Below are 18948 nucleotides of genomic sequence, written 5' to 3' on the forward strand. Positions count from 1 at the left end.
CGTAGCCATAACTTTTCCGGCATAAGGTGTGGTTTTGAATTTTTTTTTTTTCTTTGGTGAATTTGCATGATGCCGCTCCATTGATTGCCTCTTCGTCTCTGGTGAAAAATGATGGAGCCACGTTTCATCACCTGTCACAATTCTTCCAAGAAATTCGTCTCCATCGTTCTCGTACTGTTCCAAAAGTTCGCTGCATACCGTTTTTCTTGTTTCTTTGTGAGCCACTGTCAACATCCTGAGAACCCACCTGGCACAAACCTTTTTTAACGCCAACACTTTCAGTATCCCGCAAACACTTCCTTCCCCTATCCCAACGTAGCGTGACAGTTCGTTCACTGTGATGTGTCTGTCAGCAGTCCCCAGTTCGGTAACTCTCTGCACATTGTCTGGAGTGTATGCAGTACGAGGACAATCCTCAATATTGCCGTGCCCGCTTTCACCACGTAACCTGCTTGCCCACCGAGTAACTGCACTGCCATCGACAGCAGCATCTCCATACACCTCTTTCAACCTCTTGTGCATGTTTCCCGCTGTCTCATTTTCACGCTACAGGAATTCTATGACTGCACGTTGCTTCTGACGAACGTCAAGTGTAGCAGCCATCTTGAAGACATGCTGTGACGGCGCCACTTACGGGAACAGGTTGAACTAAGTTTGAAAACAAGCGGGATGGATGTATCTACACACTGTAAAACTTTCACACAAGAAGAATAAAAACTGTATTTTTACAAAAATAGTGTGCATTTCTTTTGGAGTGACCCTTGCACATCGGTGATGTTACGTTTCTGGAAGTAGGTGCTACTTATTTATTAGAAAAAGGGTGGGCGCTTAAATACGGACAAACTTCACTTTGAATTTTCCGTCATATCACAGTTCCGCGGGACGTAGCGATTGCCGTTCCTGGATGCCATAGGCATATATACTCCGCTCACCAAAAGAATAAACTAGATATAAGCAAACGCAAACACCATGATTGCACACGTACTCTGGTGTTGTTAGGCTCTTGGAAGTAATTCCTACTTCTGTGTTAGATATCATATTACAAAGTTACGTTAAATGGAACTTAAAGACATTCAAATGCATTAACAGTCATCAATGTATTTCTTCATCGCGCTTTGGCTACATAGCTTTTATTCAAAAACTCGTGTACAGTCACAGCCTCTGCACTGTTGTGCTCTGGTTGTTGTTGTTGTTGTTGTTGTCTTCGGTTCAGAGAGTAGTTTGATGCAGCTCTCCATGCTACCCTATTCTGTGCAAGCTTCTTCATCTCCAAGTATGTACTGCAACCTACATCCTTCTGAATCTGCTTACTGCATTCATCTCTTGGTCTCCCTCTACAATTTTTACCCTCCACGCTGCCCTCCAATGCTAAATTTGTGATCCCTTGATGCCTCAGAACATGTCCTACCAACCGATCCCTTCTTCTAGACAAGTTGTGCCACACACTTCTCTTCTCCCCAATCCTATTCAATACCTCCTCATTAGTTACGTGATCTACCTATCTAATCTTCAGCATTCTTCTGTAGCACCACATTTCGAAACCTTCTATTCTCTTCTTGTCCAAACTAGTTATCGTCCATGTTTCACTTCCATACATGGCTACACTCCAAACAAATACTTTCAGAAACGACTTCCTGACACTTAAATCTATACTCAATGTTAACAAATTTCTCTTCTTCAGAAACGCTTTCCTTGCCATTGCCAGTCTACATTTTATATCCTCTCTACTTCGACCATCATCAGTTATTTTACTTCCTAAATAGCAAAACTCCTTTACTACTTTAAGTGTCTCATTTCCTAATCTAATTCCCTCAGCATCACCCGATTTAATTTGACTACATTCATTATCCTTTTCGCTTTTGTTGATGTTCATCTTATATCCTCTTTTCAAGACACTGTCGATTCTGTTCAACTGCTCTTCCAAGTCCTTTGCTGACCGACAGAATTACAATGTCATCGGCGAACCTCAAAGTTTTTACTTCTTCTCCATGAATTTTAATACCTACTCCAAATTTATCTTTTGTTTCCTTTACTGTTTGCTCAATATATAGATTGAATAACATTGGGGAGAGGCTACAACCCTGTCTCACTCCTTTCCCAACCACTGCTTCCCTTTCATGCCCCTCGATTCTAATAACTGCCATCTGGTTTCTGTACAAATTGTAAATAGCCTTTCGCTCCCTGTATTTTACCCCTGCCACCTTCAGAATTTGAAAGAGAGTATTCCAGTCAACATCGTCAAAAGCTTTCTCTAAGTCTACAAATGCTAGAAACGTAGGTTTGCCTTTCCTTAATCTTTCTTCTAAGATAAGTCGTAGGGTCAGTATTGCCTCACGTGTTCCAACATTTCTACGGATTCCAAATTGATATTCCCCGAGGTCGGCTTCTACTAGTTTTTCCATTCGTCTGTAAAGAATTCGCGTTAGTATTTTGCAGCCGTGATTTATTAAACTGATAGTTCGGTAATTTTCACATCTGTCAACACCTGCTTTCTTTGGGATTGGAATTATTATATTCTTCATGAAGTCTGAGGGAATTTCGCCTGTCTCATACATCTTGCTCACCAGATGGTAGAGTAGGCTCTCCCAAGGCCGTCAGTAGTTCTAATGGAATATTGTCTACTCCCAGGGCCTTGTTTCGACTCAGGTCTTTCAGTGCTCTGTCAAACTCTTCACGCAGTATCTTACGTCCCATTTCGTCTTCATCTACATCCTCTTCCATTTCCATAATATTGTCCTTAAGTACATCGCCCTTGTATAAACCTTCTATATACTCCTTCCACCTTTCTGCCTTCCCTTCTTCGCTTAGAACTGGGTTGCCATCTGAGCTCTTGATATTCATACACGTGGTTCTCTTCTCTCCAAAGGTCTCTTTAATTTTCCTGTAGGCACTATCTATCTTACCCCTAGCGAGATAAGCTTCTACATCCTTACATTTGTCCTCTAGCCATCCCTGTTTAGCCATTTTGCACTTCCTGTCGATCTCATTTTTGAGACGTTTGTATTCCTTTTTGCCTGCTTCATTTACTGCATTCTTATATTTTCTCCTTTCGTCAATTAAATTCAATATTTCTTCTGTTACCCAAGGATTTCTAGCAGCCTTCGTCTTTTTACCTACTTCATCCTCTGCTGCCTTCACTACTTCATCCCTCAGAGCTACCCATTCTTCTTCTACTGTGTTTCTTTCCCCCATTGCTGTCAATTGTTCCCTTATGCTCTCCTTGAAACTCTTTACAACCTCTGGTTCTTTCAGCTTATCCAGATCCCATGTCCTTAAATTCCCACCTTTTTGCAGCTTCTTCAGTTTTAACCTACAGGTCATAAACAATAGATTGTGGTCAGAGTCCACATCTGCCCCTGGAAATGTCCTACAATTTAAAACCTGATTCCTAAATCTCTGTCTCACCATTATATAATCTATCTGATACCTTTTAGTATCTCCAGGATTCTTCCATGTATAATATTTTATTATAGACTGTTAATACATTTATTTTTTTATTTACACGGCAAGTTCCGTAGGACCAAATTGAGGAGCAAATCTCCAAGGTCATGGACTGTGTCAGTACATGAAATTACAACATAGAAGTAATAACAGATAAAAGTATATGTTCATGAACCTGAAAAAGTCAGTCCATAACTTATAGTAAACGCTATCACCAGTACAATAAAAATCAGCTTAATTTTTCAAGGAACTCTTCGACAGAATATAAGGAGTGACCCATGAGGAAACTCTTCAGTTTCGATTTGAAAGCGCGTGAATTTCTGCTAAGATTTTTGAATCCGAGTGGTAGCTTGTTGGAAATGGATGCAGCAGTATACTGCACACCTTTTTGCACACGAGTTAAGGAAGTCAGATCCAAATGCAGCTTTGATTTCTGCCGAGTATTAACCGAGTGAAAGCTGCTTATTCTTGGGAATAAACTAATATTGGTAACAAGAAACGACAATAAGGAATATACATATTGAGAGGCCAATGTGAAAATACCCAGACTCGTGAACAGAGGTCGACAAGAGGTTCGTGAGCTCACACCACCCATTGCCCGAACCGCCCCTTTCTGAGCCAAAAACATCCTTTTAGAATGGGAAGGGTTACCCCAAAACATAATACCATACGACATTAGCGAATGGAAAGTAGACTAATTTTCGTGTCGAACGATCACTCACTTCTGATACCGTTGGAATAGTAAAAATGGCATATTACGCCTTTGCAGAAGATGCTGAACGTGGGCTTTTCACGACAGCTTACTATTTAACTGAACACCTAGAAATTTGAACTGTTCAGTTTCACTAATCATATGCCCGTTCTTTGAAATTAAAACAACAGTTTATGTTGAATTCTGTGTTAGAAACTGTAAAAACTGAATCTTACTGTGATTTAACGTTAGTTTATCTTCTACAAGCCATGAACTTCGGTCATGTACTGCACTATTTGAAACCGAGTCAATGTTGCACACAACGTCCTTTACCACCAAACTAGTGTCATCAATGAACAAAAATATTTTAGAGTTACCTGCAATACTAAACGGCATATCATACATATAAATAAGGTTGCTTAAATTAAGTGAACTTAACAATTTCATTCTTAAGGCAAAAATGAAAAACCAAATACTCTTTATTTGGACTATGTCCATTGTTTTATGCCACAGGTAAGTGTCGTAGAAACATGGAAAACAATCATTTTCACAGCATCGAGTACACCATACAAATGCTGCATTTTTACATTTGCCACTGTACCCATTACAATACGAACCCAACAGAACTGACCCGGAGCCATGTTCAGGGATTTGGATCGAGAAATAAAGCACTCCGTCTTCAGGCCACAATTGGCCCATCGGGACCGTCCGACCGCCGTGTCATCCTCATCTCAGGATGTGGATAGTAGGGGCGTGTGGTCAGCACACCGCTCTCCTGGTCGTTATGAGGGTTTTCTTTGACCGGAGCCGCTACTATTCGGAAGAATAGCTCCTCAATTGGCACCACGAGGCTGCGTGCACCTTGAAAAATGGCAACAGAGCGTGGCGGCTGGATGGTCACCCATCCAAGTGCCGGCCACGCCCGACAGCGTTCAACGCCGGTGATCTCACGGGAACCGCTGTAACCACTACGGCGATGCCGCTTCCTGGATCGAGCAATAACGTGACTGTTAAGTTGCCAGACATACCGGAACTAACGCACGCAACTTTTCCACGTGTTTGCCTAACGCTGGCGGGATACAGAACGGCTCGTAGAGTAGAATATGTGGCGCCTGATTGGCTTCGTGGATTCCGTTGTTGATCGACTCGTTATCAACTTAGCAAGTGACACTTCCTGCTTGCGCATCACACACAGTTCGCTCAGAAAAATTACACTATTTTTAAGTAAGAAATTTCCATCACTCTTGTTTCTAATTAGAATACAATGTCAGGTGAGAGAGAGAGCATTTTGTCCTCTCTGATAAAGTAAAAAGCGCGCGGTAGTGCTGGGGTTTCGCCGAATATTATTTTGTTCTCTTTGAAAATTAAATGACATTCCAAGCTATATCGCTCCTCTGCTTGTCCCTTTTTACGTGTGAACTGCAGCTGGCCACGCCACACCAGGCTAGCTGCACCAGCTGACCGGCCAGAGCTGTCCAAGTCAAATGCGCCGCTAAAGCTGTTGTCCCGTATTATCGCTCAGTCGATGTACGAGTAACACAGCATAAAACGCATCCTTAAGATCGCACTTGACAGTACTGGTCACAGCTTGGCTTCGGCTCCACGTGAAACGAAATCCTATGAGATTCAAACAAAAGCGGAAGAATACATGGCGTAATGTTCACATCACGTTCATTCTTATAGTAAACAGTATAGTAAACATCAGAACCTCAAAATGGCCGGACGGTTACGGACAAGAGTGGAATACAAGCGAAGAGCCACGATTATCGGAAGTCCTCTCGCTCACTGAAATTGTTGGATTCTTCGGGTACCCCAAATCAACTGTGGCCAAGTACATTATGCAATCATAAGTATCCGGACACCCTGAAAAACATACGTTTTTCATCTTACGGGCATTGTGCTGCCACCTACTGCCAGGTACTCCATATTAGCGACCTCAGCAGTCATTAGACATCGTCGGAGAGCAGAATGGGGTGCTCCGCGGAATTCACGGAGTTCGAACGTGGTCAGGTGACTGGGTGTCACTTGTGTCATACGTCTGTACGCGAGACTTCCACACTCCTAAACATCCCTAGCTTCACTGTTTCCGATGTGATAGTGTAGTGGAAACGTCAAGGGACACGTACAGCACAAAAGCGTACAGGCCGATCTCGTCTGTTGACTGACAGAGACCGCCGACAGTTGAAGAGGGCCGTAATGTGTAATAGGCAGACATCTATCCAGACCATCGCACAGGAATTCCAAACTGCATCAGGATCCACTGCAAGTGCTAAGACAGTCGGGAGATGAGAAAACTGGGATGTCACGGTCGAGCGGCTGCTCATAAGCCACACATCACGTCAGTGAATGACAAACGACGCCTCGCTTGAGGTAAGGAGTGTAAAGACTGGACGATTGAAGAGCCGTAAACGTTATTGTGTGGAGTGACGCTTAAAGTCCTGCGGATTCTTCCTGAACAGCTGCAAACCATCCTTGCAACATTTCACATGATTCTGTTCTTGGTCAACTGTGAGCAATCGCGGAAGCCATCTTGAGCATAGCTTTCTCATGTCCAAATGTTTACGCAAAATATTAATTACCCGTTCATTCGAGATGCCCACAGCACTAGCAAACTCACACACCTTAACTCTTCTGTCATCCATCACGATACCACGGATTTTATCAATGATTCCTGGAGTCGTAACCTCCACAGGGCGTCCAGAACGTTCAACATCACTTGTGCCCATATGGCCACTCAGAAAATTTTGAAACCACTTATAAACTGTTCTAATCGAAGGTGCAAAGTCACCATGATGTTTATCAAGCTTCTCTTTAGTCTTCTGAGGCGATTTGCATTGCATAAAGTAATGTTTTATCACCACACGAAATTCTTCTTCGTCCATTTTTTTTATAATCACTTGACTTCCTTGATTCACACGAATGCCAAACACAAAGAGATATACCAATATGTCTGACACTTAGTGTGCATCCTTTCCAAAGATGTTCCTAACTAAATATGACCTCGATTCGCGCTGGTGGTGCCATCTGTCGGACTTTGCACGGACTTTTCAAACGCTCCTAATAAAGTCCCACTTTTTTTTCATATCATATTTATTGTTAAGAGTCACAATTTGGTGACTACATACATCATCCTGTGTTGTCCATGTCCTATTTTTCTATGCAGTCTCCATCACATTCCATGGTCATACGTCAACATTGTATTCCCTGCTGGTAAAAGCTCTTGTCATGTATACGTAGCCATGTTTTCACTGCTTGAATGACACTCTCGTCATCTACAAAGTGTGTTCACTGTAGAGAATCTTTAAGCTGCCCAAAGACGTCCGAGGATGACAGGTGTAGCCTGTACGGTGGATGAGGCAATGATACGCAATTTGACGATATGTCCCCGGATTCTCAGACTTGTGTTTGGGTGTACATTATAGTAGTTGAGCAAGACTTCTGCTGGATTCTTGTCCAACTGAACACGTCGGAAACTGTTCTTGAGTTTATTAGAGTCTTCACGTACCCCTCTGAAATGATTGTTGACTCTCTTGGCACCACATCCACGAGAAAGACACCATCACAATCCTAGAAGTCTGTCACCGTGACTTTTCCTGCAGAGGGGGTTGTCTCAAATTTCTTCTTTTGTGGTGAATAGGATGGAGCCCCTCCACATACTGCCTTTTTGTTTCCGTCGCAAAGTGGTGCACCCAGCTTTCGTCCCCCACAACGAACCGTTACAGAAACACCCCTCTGTCGGTCTCAAAACTCTCCAACAATTCAGACGAAATGGCCTGTATCTGAATCTCGTGGTCTGCTGTGAGCATTCGTGGAACCCGTTGTAAGCACCTCTTTGAATATCCGAGGGTCTCGATCACTGCAGACGCCCTCCAATCCTGACCGACAACTGTAGAGCCAGTTGTCGAGTTGTGATGTCCTATCAACCGATCCCTTCTTCTAATCAAGTTGTACCACACACTTCTCTTCTCCTTAATCCCATTCAATACCTCCTCATTAGTTACGTTATCTACCCACCTAATCTTCAGCATTCTTCTGTAGCACCGCATTTCGAAAGCTTCTATTCTCTTCTCGTCCAAACTATTTATTGTCCACGTTTCGCTTCCATACATGGCTACACCCCATACAAATACTTTCAGAAACAACTTCCTGACACTTAAATCTATACTCAATGTTAACAAATTTCTCTTCTTCAGAAACACTCTCCTCGCCAATGCCAGTCTATATTTTATATCCTCTCTACTTCGACCATCATCAGTTATTTTGCTTCCCAAATAGCAAAACTTCTTTACTACTTTAAGTGTCTCATTTCCTAATCTAATTCCCTCAGCATCACACGAGTTGACTCGACTACATTCCATTATCCTCGTTTTACTTTTGTTGATGTTCCTCTTATATCCTCCTTTCAAGACACTGTCCATTCCGTTCAACTGCTCTTCCAAGTCATTTGCTGTCTGTGACAGAATTAAAATCTCATCGGCGAACCTCAAAGTTTTTATTTCTTCTCCATGGATTTTAATACCTACTCTAAATTTTTCTTTTGTTTCTTTCACTGCTTGCTCAATATACAGATTGAATAACATCAGGGATAGGCTACAACCCTGTCTCACTCCCTTCCCAACCACTACTCCCCTTTCATGCCCCTTGAGTCTTGTAACTGACATCTGGTTTCGGTACAAATTGGAAATAGCCTTTCGCTCCCTGTATTTTACCCCTGCCACCTCTAGAATTTGAAAGAGAGTATTCCAGTCAACATTGTCAAAAGGTTTCTCTAAGTCTACAAATGCTAGAAACGTAGGTTTGCCTTTCCTTAATCTTTCTTCTAAGGTAAGTCGTAAGGTCAGTATTGCCTCACGTGTTCCAACATTTCTACGGAATCCAAATTGATCCTCCCCGAGGTCGGCTTCTACTAGTTTTTCCATTCGTCTGTAAAGAATTCGCGTTAGTATTTTGCAGCTGTGACTTATTAAACTGATAGTTTGGTAATTTTCACATCTGTCAACACCTGCTTTCTTTGGGACTGGAATTATTATATTCTTCTTGAAGTCTGAGGGAATTTCGCTTGTCTCATACATCTTGCTCACCAGATGGTAGAGTAGGCTCTTCCTAGGCCGTCAGTAGTTCTAATGGAATATTGTCTACTCCCAGGGCCTTGTTTCGACTCAGGTCTTTCAGTGCTCTGTCAAACTCTTCAGGCAATATCTTATCTCCCATTTCATTCATATTCATCTACATCCTCTTCCATTTCCATAATATTGTACTCAAATACATCGTCCTTGTATAGATCCTCTATATACTCCTTCCACCTTTCTGCTTTCCCTTCTTTGCTTAGAACTGGGTTTCTATCTGAGATCTTGATATTCATACAAGTGGCTCTCTTTTCTCCAAAGGCCTCTTTAATTTTTGTGTAGGCAGTATCTATCTTACCCCTAGTGAGATAAGCCTCTACATCCTTACATCTCTCCTCTAGCCATCCCTGGTTAGCCATTTTGCACTTCTTGTCGATCTCATTTTTGAGACGTTTGTATTCCTTTTTGCCTGCTTCATTTACTGCATTTTTATATTTTCTCCTTTCGCCAATTAAATTCAATATTTCTTCTGTCAACCCAAGGATTTCTACTAGCACTCGTCTTTTTACGTAATTGATCCTCTGCTGCCTTTACTACTTGATCCCTCTGAGCTACCCATTCTTCTTCTACTGTATTCCTTTCCCCCATTCTTGTCAATTGTTCCCTTATGATCTCCATGGAACTCTGTGCAACCTCTGGTTTAGTCAGTTTATCCAGGTCCCATCTCCTTAAATTCGCAGCTTTCTGCAGTTTCTTCCGTTTTAATCTACAGTTCATAGCCAATAGATTGCGATCAGAGTCCACATCTGCCACTGGAAATGTCTTACAATTTAAAACCTGGTTCCTTAATCTCTGTCTTACCATTATATAATCTATCTGAAACCAGTCAGTATCTCCAGGCTTCTTCCATGTATATAGCCTTCTTTAATGATTCTTGAAGCAAGTGTCAGCTATGATTAAGTTGTGCTCTGTGCAAAATTCTACCTGGCGCCTTCCTCTTTCATTTCTTAGTCCCAATCCATATTCTCCTAGTATGTTTCCTTCTCTCCCTTTTCCCTCTACCGAATTCCAGTCACCCATGAATATTAAATTTTCGTCAGCCTTCACTATCTGAATAATTTCTTTTATTTCATCACACATTTCTTCAATTCCTTCATCATCTGCAGAGCTAGTTGGCATATAACCTTGTACTAGTGTAGTATGCGTGGGCTTCGTGTCTATCTTGGCCACAATAAACCGTTCACTATGCTGTTTGTAGTAGCTTACCCGCACTCCTATTTTCTTATTCATTATTAAACCTACTCCTGCATTACCCCTATTTGATTTTGTATTTATAACGATGTATTGACCTGAGCAAAAGTCTTGTTCCTCCTGCTACTGAACTTGACTAATTCCCAGTATATCTAACTTTAACCTATCCATTTCCCTTTTTAAATTTTCTAACCTACCTGCCCGATTAAGGGATTTGACATTCCACACTCCGATCCGTAGAACGCCAGTTTTCTTTCTCCTGATAACGACATCCTCTTGAGTAGTCCCCGCCTGGAGATCCAAATGGGGTACTATTTTAGCTCCAGAATATTTTACCCAAGAGGACGCCATCATCATTTAACCATACAGTAAAGCTGCATGCTCTCGGCAAAAATTACGGCTGTAGTTTCCCCTTGCTTTCAGCCGTTCGCAGTACCAGCACAGCAAGGCCGTTTTGGTTAGTGTTACAAGGCCAGATCAGTCAAATCATCCAGACTGTTGCCCCTGCAGCTACTGAAAAGGCCCCTCTTCAGGAACCACACGTTTGTCTGGCCTCTCTACAGATACCCCTCCGTCGTGGTTGCACCTACGGTACGGCTATCTGTATCGCTGAGGCACGCAAGCCTCCCCACCAACGGTAAGGTCCATGGTTCAATAGGGGGGGAATTAAGTTCTAATATAATGTATCTGTCCAATTAATACCCGTTTATCACCTGCATTTCTTCTTGGTGTATGCAATTTTAATGGCCAGTAGTGTATTTGCAGCGAATTAGGTGCGGGGCATGAAAGCAGATGTGCACGGCTTCACCCTATTACTAAATCGAGCTATTCTTTTTCAAACAGATCCATACATAGCCCAAGTACCTGAAGCGTACAGGTAAAGATTCGACTGGTTTGCACGTATGCGATCTGTCTGGAAGAGAAACTACACAAGCAGTAATCGCTAAGTACCATCGCAGCGCGCTCATGATTTCTTCTTCTTCTTCTGGTGTGACCTACCTGAGTGGTCTTCTGGCGGCCGCCTGTGAAGCGGTAGTAGACGCCGATCCCCATGGATATGATCAGCATCGCCACCAGTACCACGTAGTCCCACACTCCAAGCGTGGCCGTCTGGGCTGCAACACGTACAGAGAGTAGACGGCTATCAGAGAGACTCAGTTGATTAGGCTTTTCGGTAACTAGATTAATTTATTGCATCGACTTATCATGTCCTGATAATACACTCCTGGAAATTGAAATAAGAACACCGTGAATTCATTGTCCCAGGAAGGGGAAACTTTATTGACACATTCCTGGGGTCAGATACATCACATGATCACACTGACAGAACCACAGGCACATAGACACAGGCAACAGAGCATGCACAATGTCGGCACTAGTACAGTGTATATCCACCTTTCGCAGCAATGCGGGCTGCTATTCTCCCATGGAGACGATCGTAGAGATGCTGGATGTAGTCCTGTGGAACGGCTTGCCATGCCATTTCCACCTGGCGCCTCAGTTGGACCAGCGTTCGTGCTGGACGTGCAGACCGCGTGAGACGACACTTCATCCAGTCCCAAACATGCTCAATGGGGGACAGATCCGGAGATCTTGCTGGCCAGGGTAGTTGACTTACACCTTCTAGAGCACGTTGGGTGGCACGGGATACATGCGGACGTGCATTGTCCTGTTGGAACAGCAAGTTCCCTTGCCGGTCTAGGAATGGTAGAACGATGGGTTCGATGACGGTTTGGATGTACCATGCACTATTCAGTGTCCCCTCGACGATCACCAGAGGTGTACGGCCAGTGTAGGAGATCGCTCCCCACACCATGATGCCGGGTGTTGGCCCTGTGTGCCTTGGTCGTATGCAGTCCTGATTGTGGCGCTCACCTGCACGGCACCAAACATGCATACGACCATCATTGGCACCAAGGCAGAAGCGACTCTCATCGCTGAAGACGACACGTCTCCATTCGTCCCTCCATTCACGCCTGTCGCGACACCACTGGAGGCGGGCTGCACAATGTTGGGGCGTGAGCGGAAGACGGCCTAACGGTGTGTGGGACCGTAGCCCAGCTTCATGGAGACGGTTGCGAATGGTCCTCGCCGATACCCCAGGAGCAACAGTGTCCCTAATTTGCTGGTAAGTGGCGGTGCGGTCCCCTATGGCACTGCGTAGGAACCTACGGTCTTGGCGTGCATCCGTGCGTCGCTGCGGTCCGGTCCCAGGTCGATGGGCACGTGCACCTTCCGCCGACCACTGGCGACAACATCGATGTACTGTGGAGACCTCACGCCCCACGTGTTGAGCAATTCGGCGGTACGTCCACCCGGCCTCCCGCATGTCCACTATACGCCCTCGCTCAAAGTCTGTCAACTGCACATACGGTTCACGTCCACGCTGTCGCGGCATGCTACCAGTGTTAAAGACTGCGATGGAGCTCCATATGCCACGGCAAACTGGCTGACACTGACAGGGGCGTTGCACAAATGCTGCGCAGCTAGCGCCATTCGACGGCCAACACCGCGGTTCCTGGTGTGTCCGCTGTGCCGTGCGTGTGATCATTGCTTGTACAGCCCTCTCGCAGTGTCCGGAGCAAGTATGGTGGGTCTGACACACCGGTGTCAATGTGTTCTGTTTTCCATTTCCAGGAGTGTAGATCATTCAATTAATTGTTATGTCTTTACTTTTATGTCTTTAATGCACTGCCCTAAAATTATTTGTTATCTCACAAAAAGTATGTTATACACTGAAGGGCCAAACGAACTGGTATAGGCATGCATATTCAAATACAGAGATACGTAAACAGGGAGAGTACCCCGCTACGATCGGCAACGCTCACATAAGACAGCAAGGCTCTGATGCAGTTGTTAGATTCGTTACTGCTGCTGCAGTGGCAGGTTATCAAGATTTGAGTGAGTTTGGACGTGGTGTTATGGTTGGCATGCGAGCGATGGGACACAGCATCTCCGAGGTAGCGATGAAGTGGGGATTCTCCCGTACGACCATTTCACGAGTGCACTGCGAATATCAAAAACCTGGTAAAATATCAAATCTCCGCGATCGCTGCGGCCGGTGAAAGATCATGCATGAACGGGACAAATGATGACTGAAGAGATCGTTCAACATGACAGAAGTGCAACCATTCTGCAAAATTACTGAAAATCTCAATGCAGGGCTATCGACAACCATTCAAAAAAACGCAATGTATATGGGCTTTCGGAGCCGACTGCACTTTACGCCTCGCCTGGGCCCATCAACACCGACATTGGGCTGTTGATGGTTCAAAATGGCTCTGAGCACTGTGTGACTTAACTTCTGAGGTCATCAGTCCCCTAGAACTTCGAACTACTTAAACCTAACTAACCTAAGGACAGCACACACACCCATGCCCGAGGCAGGAGTCGAACCTGCGACCGTAGCAGTCGCACGGTTCGGCCGAAGGACTGGTCTTCGCCTTCTTTGGTGCAGATTCTCCCTTGGTAACCCATTGTTATGATTGTTGTTTGGTCTCAGCAGAATAGTAATGTATCCATGTTTCATCCACAGTACTGCAGATTCTTCCTGAACAGCTGGAAACCATGTTTGCAGCACTTCACACGATTCCGTGTTTGGTCGAGCGTGAACAATCACGGAACGCATCTTGCGGATAGCTTTCTCATGTCCAAATGTTTATGGAAAATACTATGTACCCATTCATTCTAGATGCCCACAGCACTGGCAAACTCTTCTATGATCTATCACCATATCACGGATTTTATCAATGATTTCTGGAGTCGTAACCTCCACAGGGCGTCCAGAACGTTCATCATCGCTTGTGCCCATATGGCCACTCCGAAAGTTTTGAAGCCACTTATAAACTGTTGTAATCGAAGGTGCAGAGTCACCGTAATGTTTATGAACCTTCTCTTTAGTCTCCTGAGTCGTTTTGCCTTTCATAAAGTAGTGTTTACTCACCACACGAAATTCTTCTTCGTCCATTTTTTCACAATCACTCTACGTCCTTGATTCACACGAATGCCAAACACAAAGAAATAGACCAATATGGCTGCAACTTGGTGTGCGTTCTTTCTAAAGATCCTACTGACTAAACATGATCTCGATACGCGCCGGTGGTGCCATATCTCAGACTTTGCATGGACTTTTCAAACGCCCCTCGTATATGATTTCGAGATCGTTCCATTGGTGGATATATGTTTCTCAAATCTACTTTACTTTTTACTACTGGGCAAACCATTTCACAAAACATTTGACCTGTTTTTCCTGATTTGTTTCATTTTGATGTTTTGTTCAGAAAACATGAACTCCATCTGAACAGACATTGGAGAGCCCAATAGTACCAAACGGCTGGTAACTCAGCTGACAGTCATTACTGGATGCAGACACGGAAAGGCATGTGGTCGGCACACCACTCCCCCAACCATTGTCAGCTTTCCTGACCAGAGCTGCTACCTCTCAATCGAGCAGGTTCTCAATCGGCCTCACACTGGCTGAGAGAACCCCAGTTCCCGGCAGCACTCGGCAGACCCGGACGCTCACCCGTCCGGGTGTAGCTCAGCCCGACAGCATTTAACTTCAGTGATTTAACAGAAATGTGAAGCAGAGATCAATGCCAGAATACAAGCAGGAAACCGATCTTACCACAGCCTAGCACAAGTGCTTCGGTCCAAATCTCTCTCCAGACAGTTCAAGATTCGACTGTACAAAACCCTGATCCAGCCTGTTGTTCTGTATGGCTGTGAGATGTGGAGTGTCCGTAAACAGGACTTCCATAAGCTACTCATTTATGAGAGAAAAGTGCTTCAGAAGATCTTCGGTCCGGTTCTGGATGCGGATACAGGCGAATGGAGAATCAGATACAACCGAGAGCTTGAGGAGCTATACCAGCAGCCCAACATAGCAGAAACTGTCAAAGCCAAACGAATGCAGTGGGTCGGTCATGTGGCCCGGATGTAGGATCACAGATAGCCTCGGAAGCTCCTGGATTTCGCACCTACAGGAAGGAGACCGCCAGGGAGACCCAAGAAGCGTTGGAGGCATGGACTCCATGAAAATTTAAACCGAGTGTCAATACATGTGGACGAATGGCGGATAGCAACAATGGACAGAATACAGTGGAGGAGGAAATTTGTAGATGCATGCGGTCCACTGGGCCTGATTACGTAGTAGTAGTAGATTTGACAGAAAGTGATGCCACCACTGTAGCAAGACATGTGGCAGTGTTGGCATTTTTCGATAGTTGCATCAAGGGGCAATGGCCTACCCTAAGGCTTGGAACCTCTGGAGGCACTCTGGTACAGTGGTCAGTGGCCGAGGGGCAATGGCCTATCCTAGGGCTTGGAACCCCTGGAGGCTCTATGGTACAGTGGTCAGTGGCCGAGGGGCAATGTCCTATCCTAGGGCTTGGAACCTCTGGAGGCTCTATGGTACAGTGGTCAGTGGCCGAGGGGCAATGGCCTATCCTAGGGCTTGGAACCTCTGGAGGCTCTATGGTACAGTGGTCAGTGGCCGAGGGGCAATGGCCTATCCTTGGGCTTGAACCTCTGGAGGCTCTCTGGTACAGTGGTCAGTGGCCGAGGGGCAATGGCCTATCCTAGGGCTTGGAACCTCTGGAGGCTCTATGGTACAGTGGTCAGTGGCCGAGGGGCAATGGCCTATCCTAGGGCTTGGAACCGCTGGAGGCTCTCTGGTACAGTGGTCAGTGGCCGAGGGGCAATGGCCTATCCTAGGGCTTGGAACCTCTGGAGGCTCTATGGTACAGTGGTCGGTGGCCGAGGGCAATGGCCTATCCTAGGGCTTGGAACCTCTGGACGCTATCTGGTACAGTGGTCAGTGGCTGAGGGGCAATGGCCTATCCTAGGGCTTGGAACCTCTGGAGGCTCTCTGGTACAGTGGTCAGTGGCCGAGGGGCAATGGCCCATCCTAGGGCTTGGAACCTCTGGAGGCTCTCTGGTACAGTGGTCAGTGGCCGAGGGGCAATGGCCTATCCTAGGGCTTGGAACCTCTGGACGCTCTCTGGTTCAGTGGTCAGTGGCCAAGGAGCAATGGCCTATCCTAGGGCTTGGAACCTCTGGAGGCTCTATGGTACAGTGGTCAGTGGCCGAGGAGCAATGGCCTATCCTAGGGCTTGGAACCTCTGCAGGCTCTCTGCTACAGTGGTCAGTGTCTGAGGGGCAATGGCCTATCCTAGGGCTTGGAACCTCTGGAGGCTCTATGGTACAGTGGTCAGTGGCCGAGGGGCAATGGCCCATCCTAGAGCTTGGAACCTCTGGAGGCTCTCTGGTACAGTGGTCAGTGGCCGAGGGGCAATGGCCCATCCTAGGGCTTGGAACCTCTGGAGGCTCTCTGGTACAGTGGTCAGTGGCCGAGGGGCAATGGCCTATCCTAGGGCTTGGAACCTCTGGACGCTCTCTGGTACAGTGGTCAGTGGCCGAGGAGCAATGGCCTATCCTAAGGCTTGGAACCTCTGGAGGCTCTATGGTACAGTGGTCAGTGGCCGAGGGGCAATGGCCTATCCTAGGGCTTGGTACCTCTGGAGGCTCTCTGGTATAGTGGTCAGTGGCCGAGGGGCAATGTCCTATCCTATGGCTTGGAAGCTCTGGAGGCTCTATGGTACAGTGGTCAGTGGCCAAGGGGCAATGGCCTATCCTAGGGATTGGAACCTCTGGAGGCTCTATGGTACAGTGGTCAGTGGCCGAGGGGCAATGGCCTATCCTAGGGCTTGGAACCCCTGGAGTCTCTCTGGTAGAGTGGTCAGTGGCCGAGGGGCAATGGCCTATCCTAGGGCTTGAAACCTCTGGAGGCTCTCTAGTACCGTGGTCAGTGGCCGAGGGGCAATGGCCTATCCTAGGGCTTGAAACCTCTGGAGGCTCTCTGGTACAGTGGTCAGTGGCCGAGGGGCAATGGCCTATCCTAGGGCTTGGAACCTCTGGAGGCTCTCTGGTACAGTGGTCAGTGGCCGAGGGACAATGGCCTATCCTAGGGCTTGGAACCTCTGGAGGCTCTCTGGTACAGTGGTCAGTGGCTGAGGGGCAATGGCCTATCCTAGGGCTTGGAACCTCTATAGGCTCTATGGTACAGTGGTCAGTGGCCGAGGGGTAATGCCCTATCCTAGGGCTTGGAACCTCTGGAGGCTCTATTGTACAGTGGTCAGTGGCCGAGAGGCAATGGCCTAACCTAGGGCTTGGAACCTCTGGAGGCTCTATGGTACAGTGGTCAGTGGCCGAGGGGCAATGGCCTATCCTAGGGCTTGGAACCTCTGGACGCTCTCTGGTACAGTGGACAGTGGGCGAGGGGCAATGGCCTATCCTAGGGCTTGAAACCTCTGGACGCTCACTGGTACAGTGGTCAGTGGCCTAGGGGCAATGGCCTATCCTAGGGCTTGGAACCTCTGGAGGCTCTATGGTACAGTGGTCAGTGGCCGAGGGGCAATGGCCTATCCTAGGGCTTGGAACCTCTGAAAGCTCTCTGGTACAGTGGTCAGTGGCCGAGTGGCAATGGTCTATCCTAGGGCTTGGAACCTCTGGAGGCTCTCTGGTACAGTGGTCAGTGGCCGAGGAACAATTGCCTATCCTAGGGCTTGGAAACTCTGGAGGCTCTCTGGTACAATGGTCAGTGGTCGAGGGGCAATGGCCTATCCCAGGGCTTGGAGCCTCTGGAGGCTCTATGGTACAGTGGTCAGTGGCCGAGGGGCAATGGCCTATCCTAGGGCTTGGAACCTCTAGGCTCTCTGGTACAGTGGTCAGTGGCCGAGGGGCAATGGCCTATCCTAGGGCTTGGAACCTCTGGAGGCTCTCTGGTACAGTGGTCAGTGGCCGAGGGGCAATGGCCTATCCTAGGGCTTGGAACCTCTGGAGGCTCTATGGTACAGTGGTCAGTGGCCGAGGGGCAATGGCCTATCCTAGGGCTTGGAACCTCTGGAGGCTCTATGGTACAGTGGTCAGTGGCCGAGGGGCAATGGCCTATCCTAGGGCTTGGAACCTCTGGAGGCTCTCTGGTACAGTGGTCAGTGGCCGAGGGGCAATGGTCTATCCTAGGGCTTGGAACCTCTGTAGGCTCTCTGGTACAGTGGTCAGTGGCCGAGGGGCAATTGCCTATCCTGGGGCTTGGAACCTCTGGAGGCTCTCTGGTACAGTGGTCAGTGGCCGAGGGGCAATGCCCTATCCTAGGGCTTGAACCTCTGGAGGTTCTCTGGTACAGTGGTCAGTGGCCGAGGGGCAATGGCCTAACCTAGGGCTTGAAACCTCTGGAGGCTCTATGGTACAGTGGTCAGTGGCCGAGGGGCAATGGCCTATCCTAGGGCTTGGAACCTCTGGAGGCTCTCTGGTACAGTGGTCAGTGGCCGAGGGGCAATGGCCTATCCTAGGGCTTGGAACCTCTGGAGGCTCTCTGGTACAGTGGTCAGTGGCCGAGGGGCAATGGCCTATCCTAGGGCTTCGAACCTCTGGAGGCTCTATGGTACAGTGGTCAGTGGCCGAGGGGCAATGGCCTATCCTAGGGCTTGGAACCTCTGG

General features: G+C 46.9%; 1 protein-coding gene across 2 annotated transcripts in view; it reads right to left on the bottom strand.

The window, feature by feature from the left end:
- The window catches only part of LOC126295354 (putative sodium-dependent multivitamin transporter), a 308018-nt gene that overhangs the window by 102541 nt on the left and 186529 nt on the right, over positions 1–18948 (bottom strand). For both annotated transcript variants that reach the window (XM_049987826.1, XM_049987825.1), the window contains exon 2: positions 11449–11564. In XM_049987826.1, coding sequence (XP_049843783.1) covers positions 11449–11564 — 116 coding nt within the window. The remainder of the gene's footprint in view (positions 1–11448; positions 11565–18948) is intronic.

Source organism: Schistocerca gregaria, chromosome 11 (genome assembly GCF_023897955.1).
Source record: "Schistocerca gregaria isolate iqSchGreg1 chromosome 11, iqSchGreg1.2, whole genome shotgun sequence".
NCBI lineage: Eukaryota > Metazoa > Arthropoda > Insecta > Orthoptera > Acrididae > Schistocerca > Schistocerca gregaria.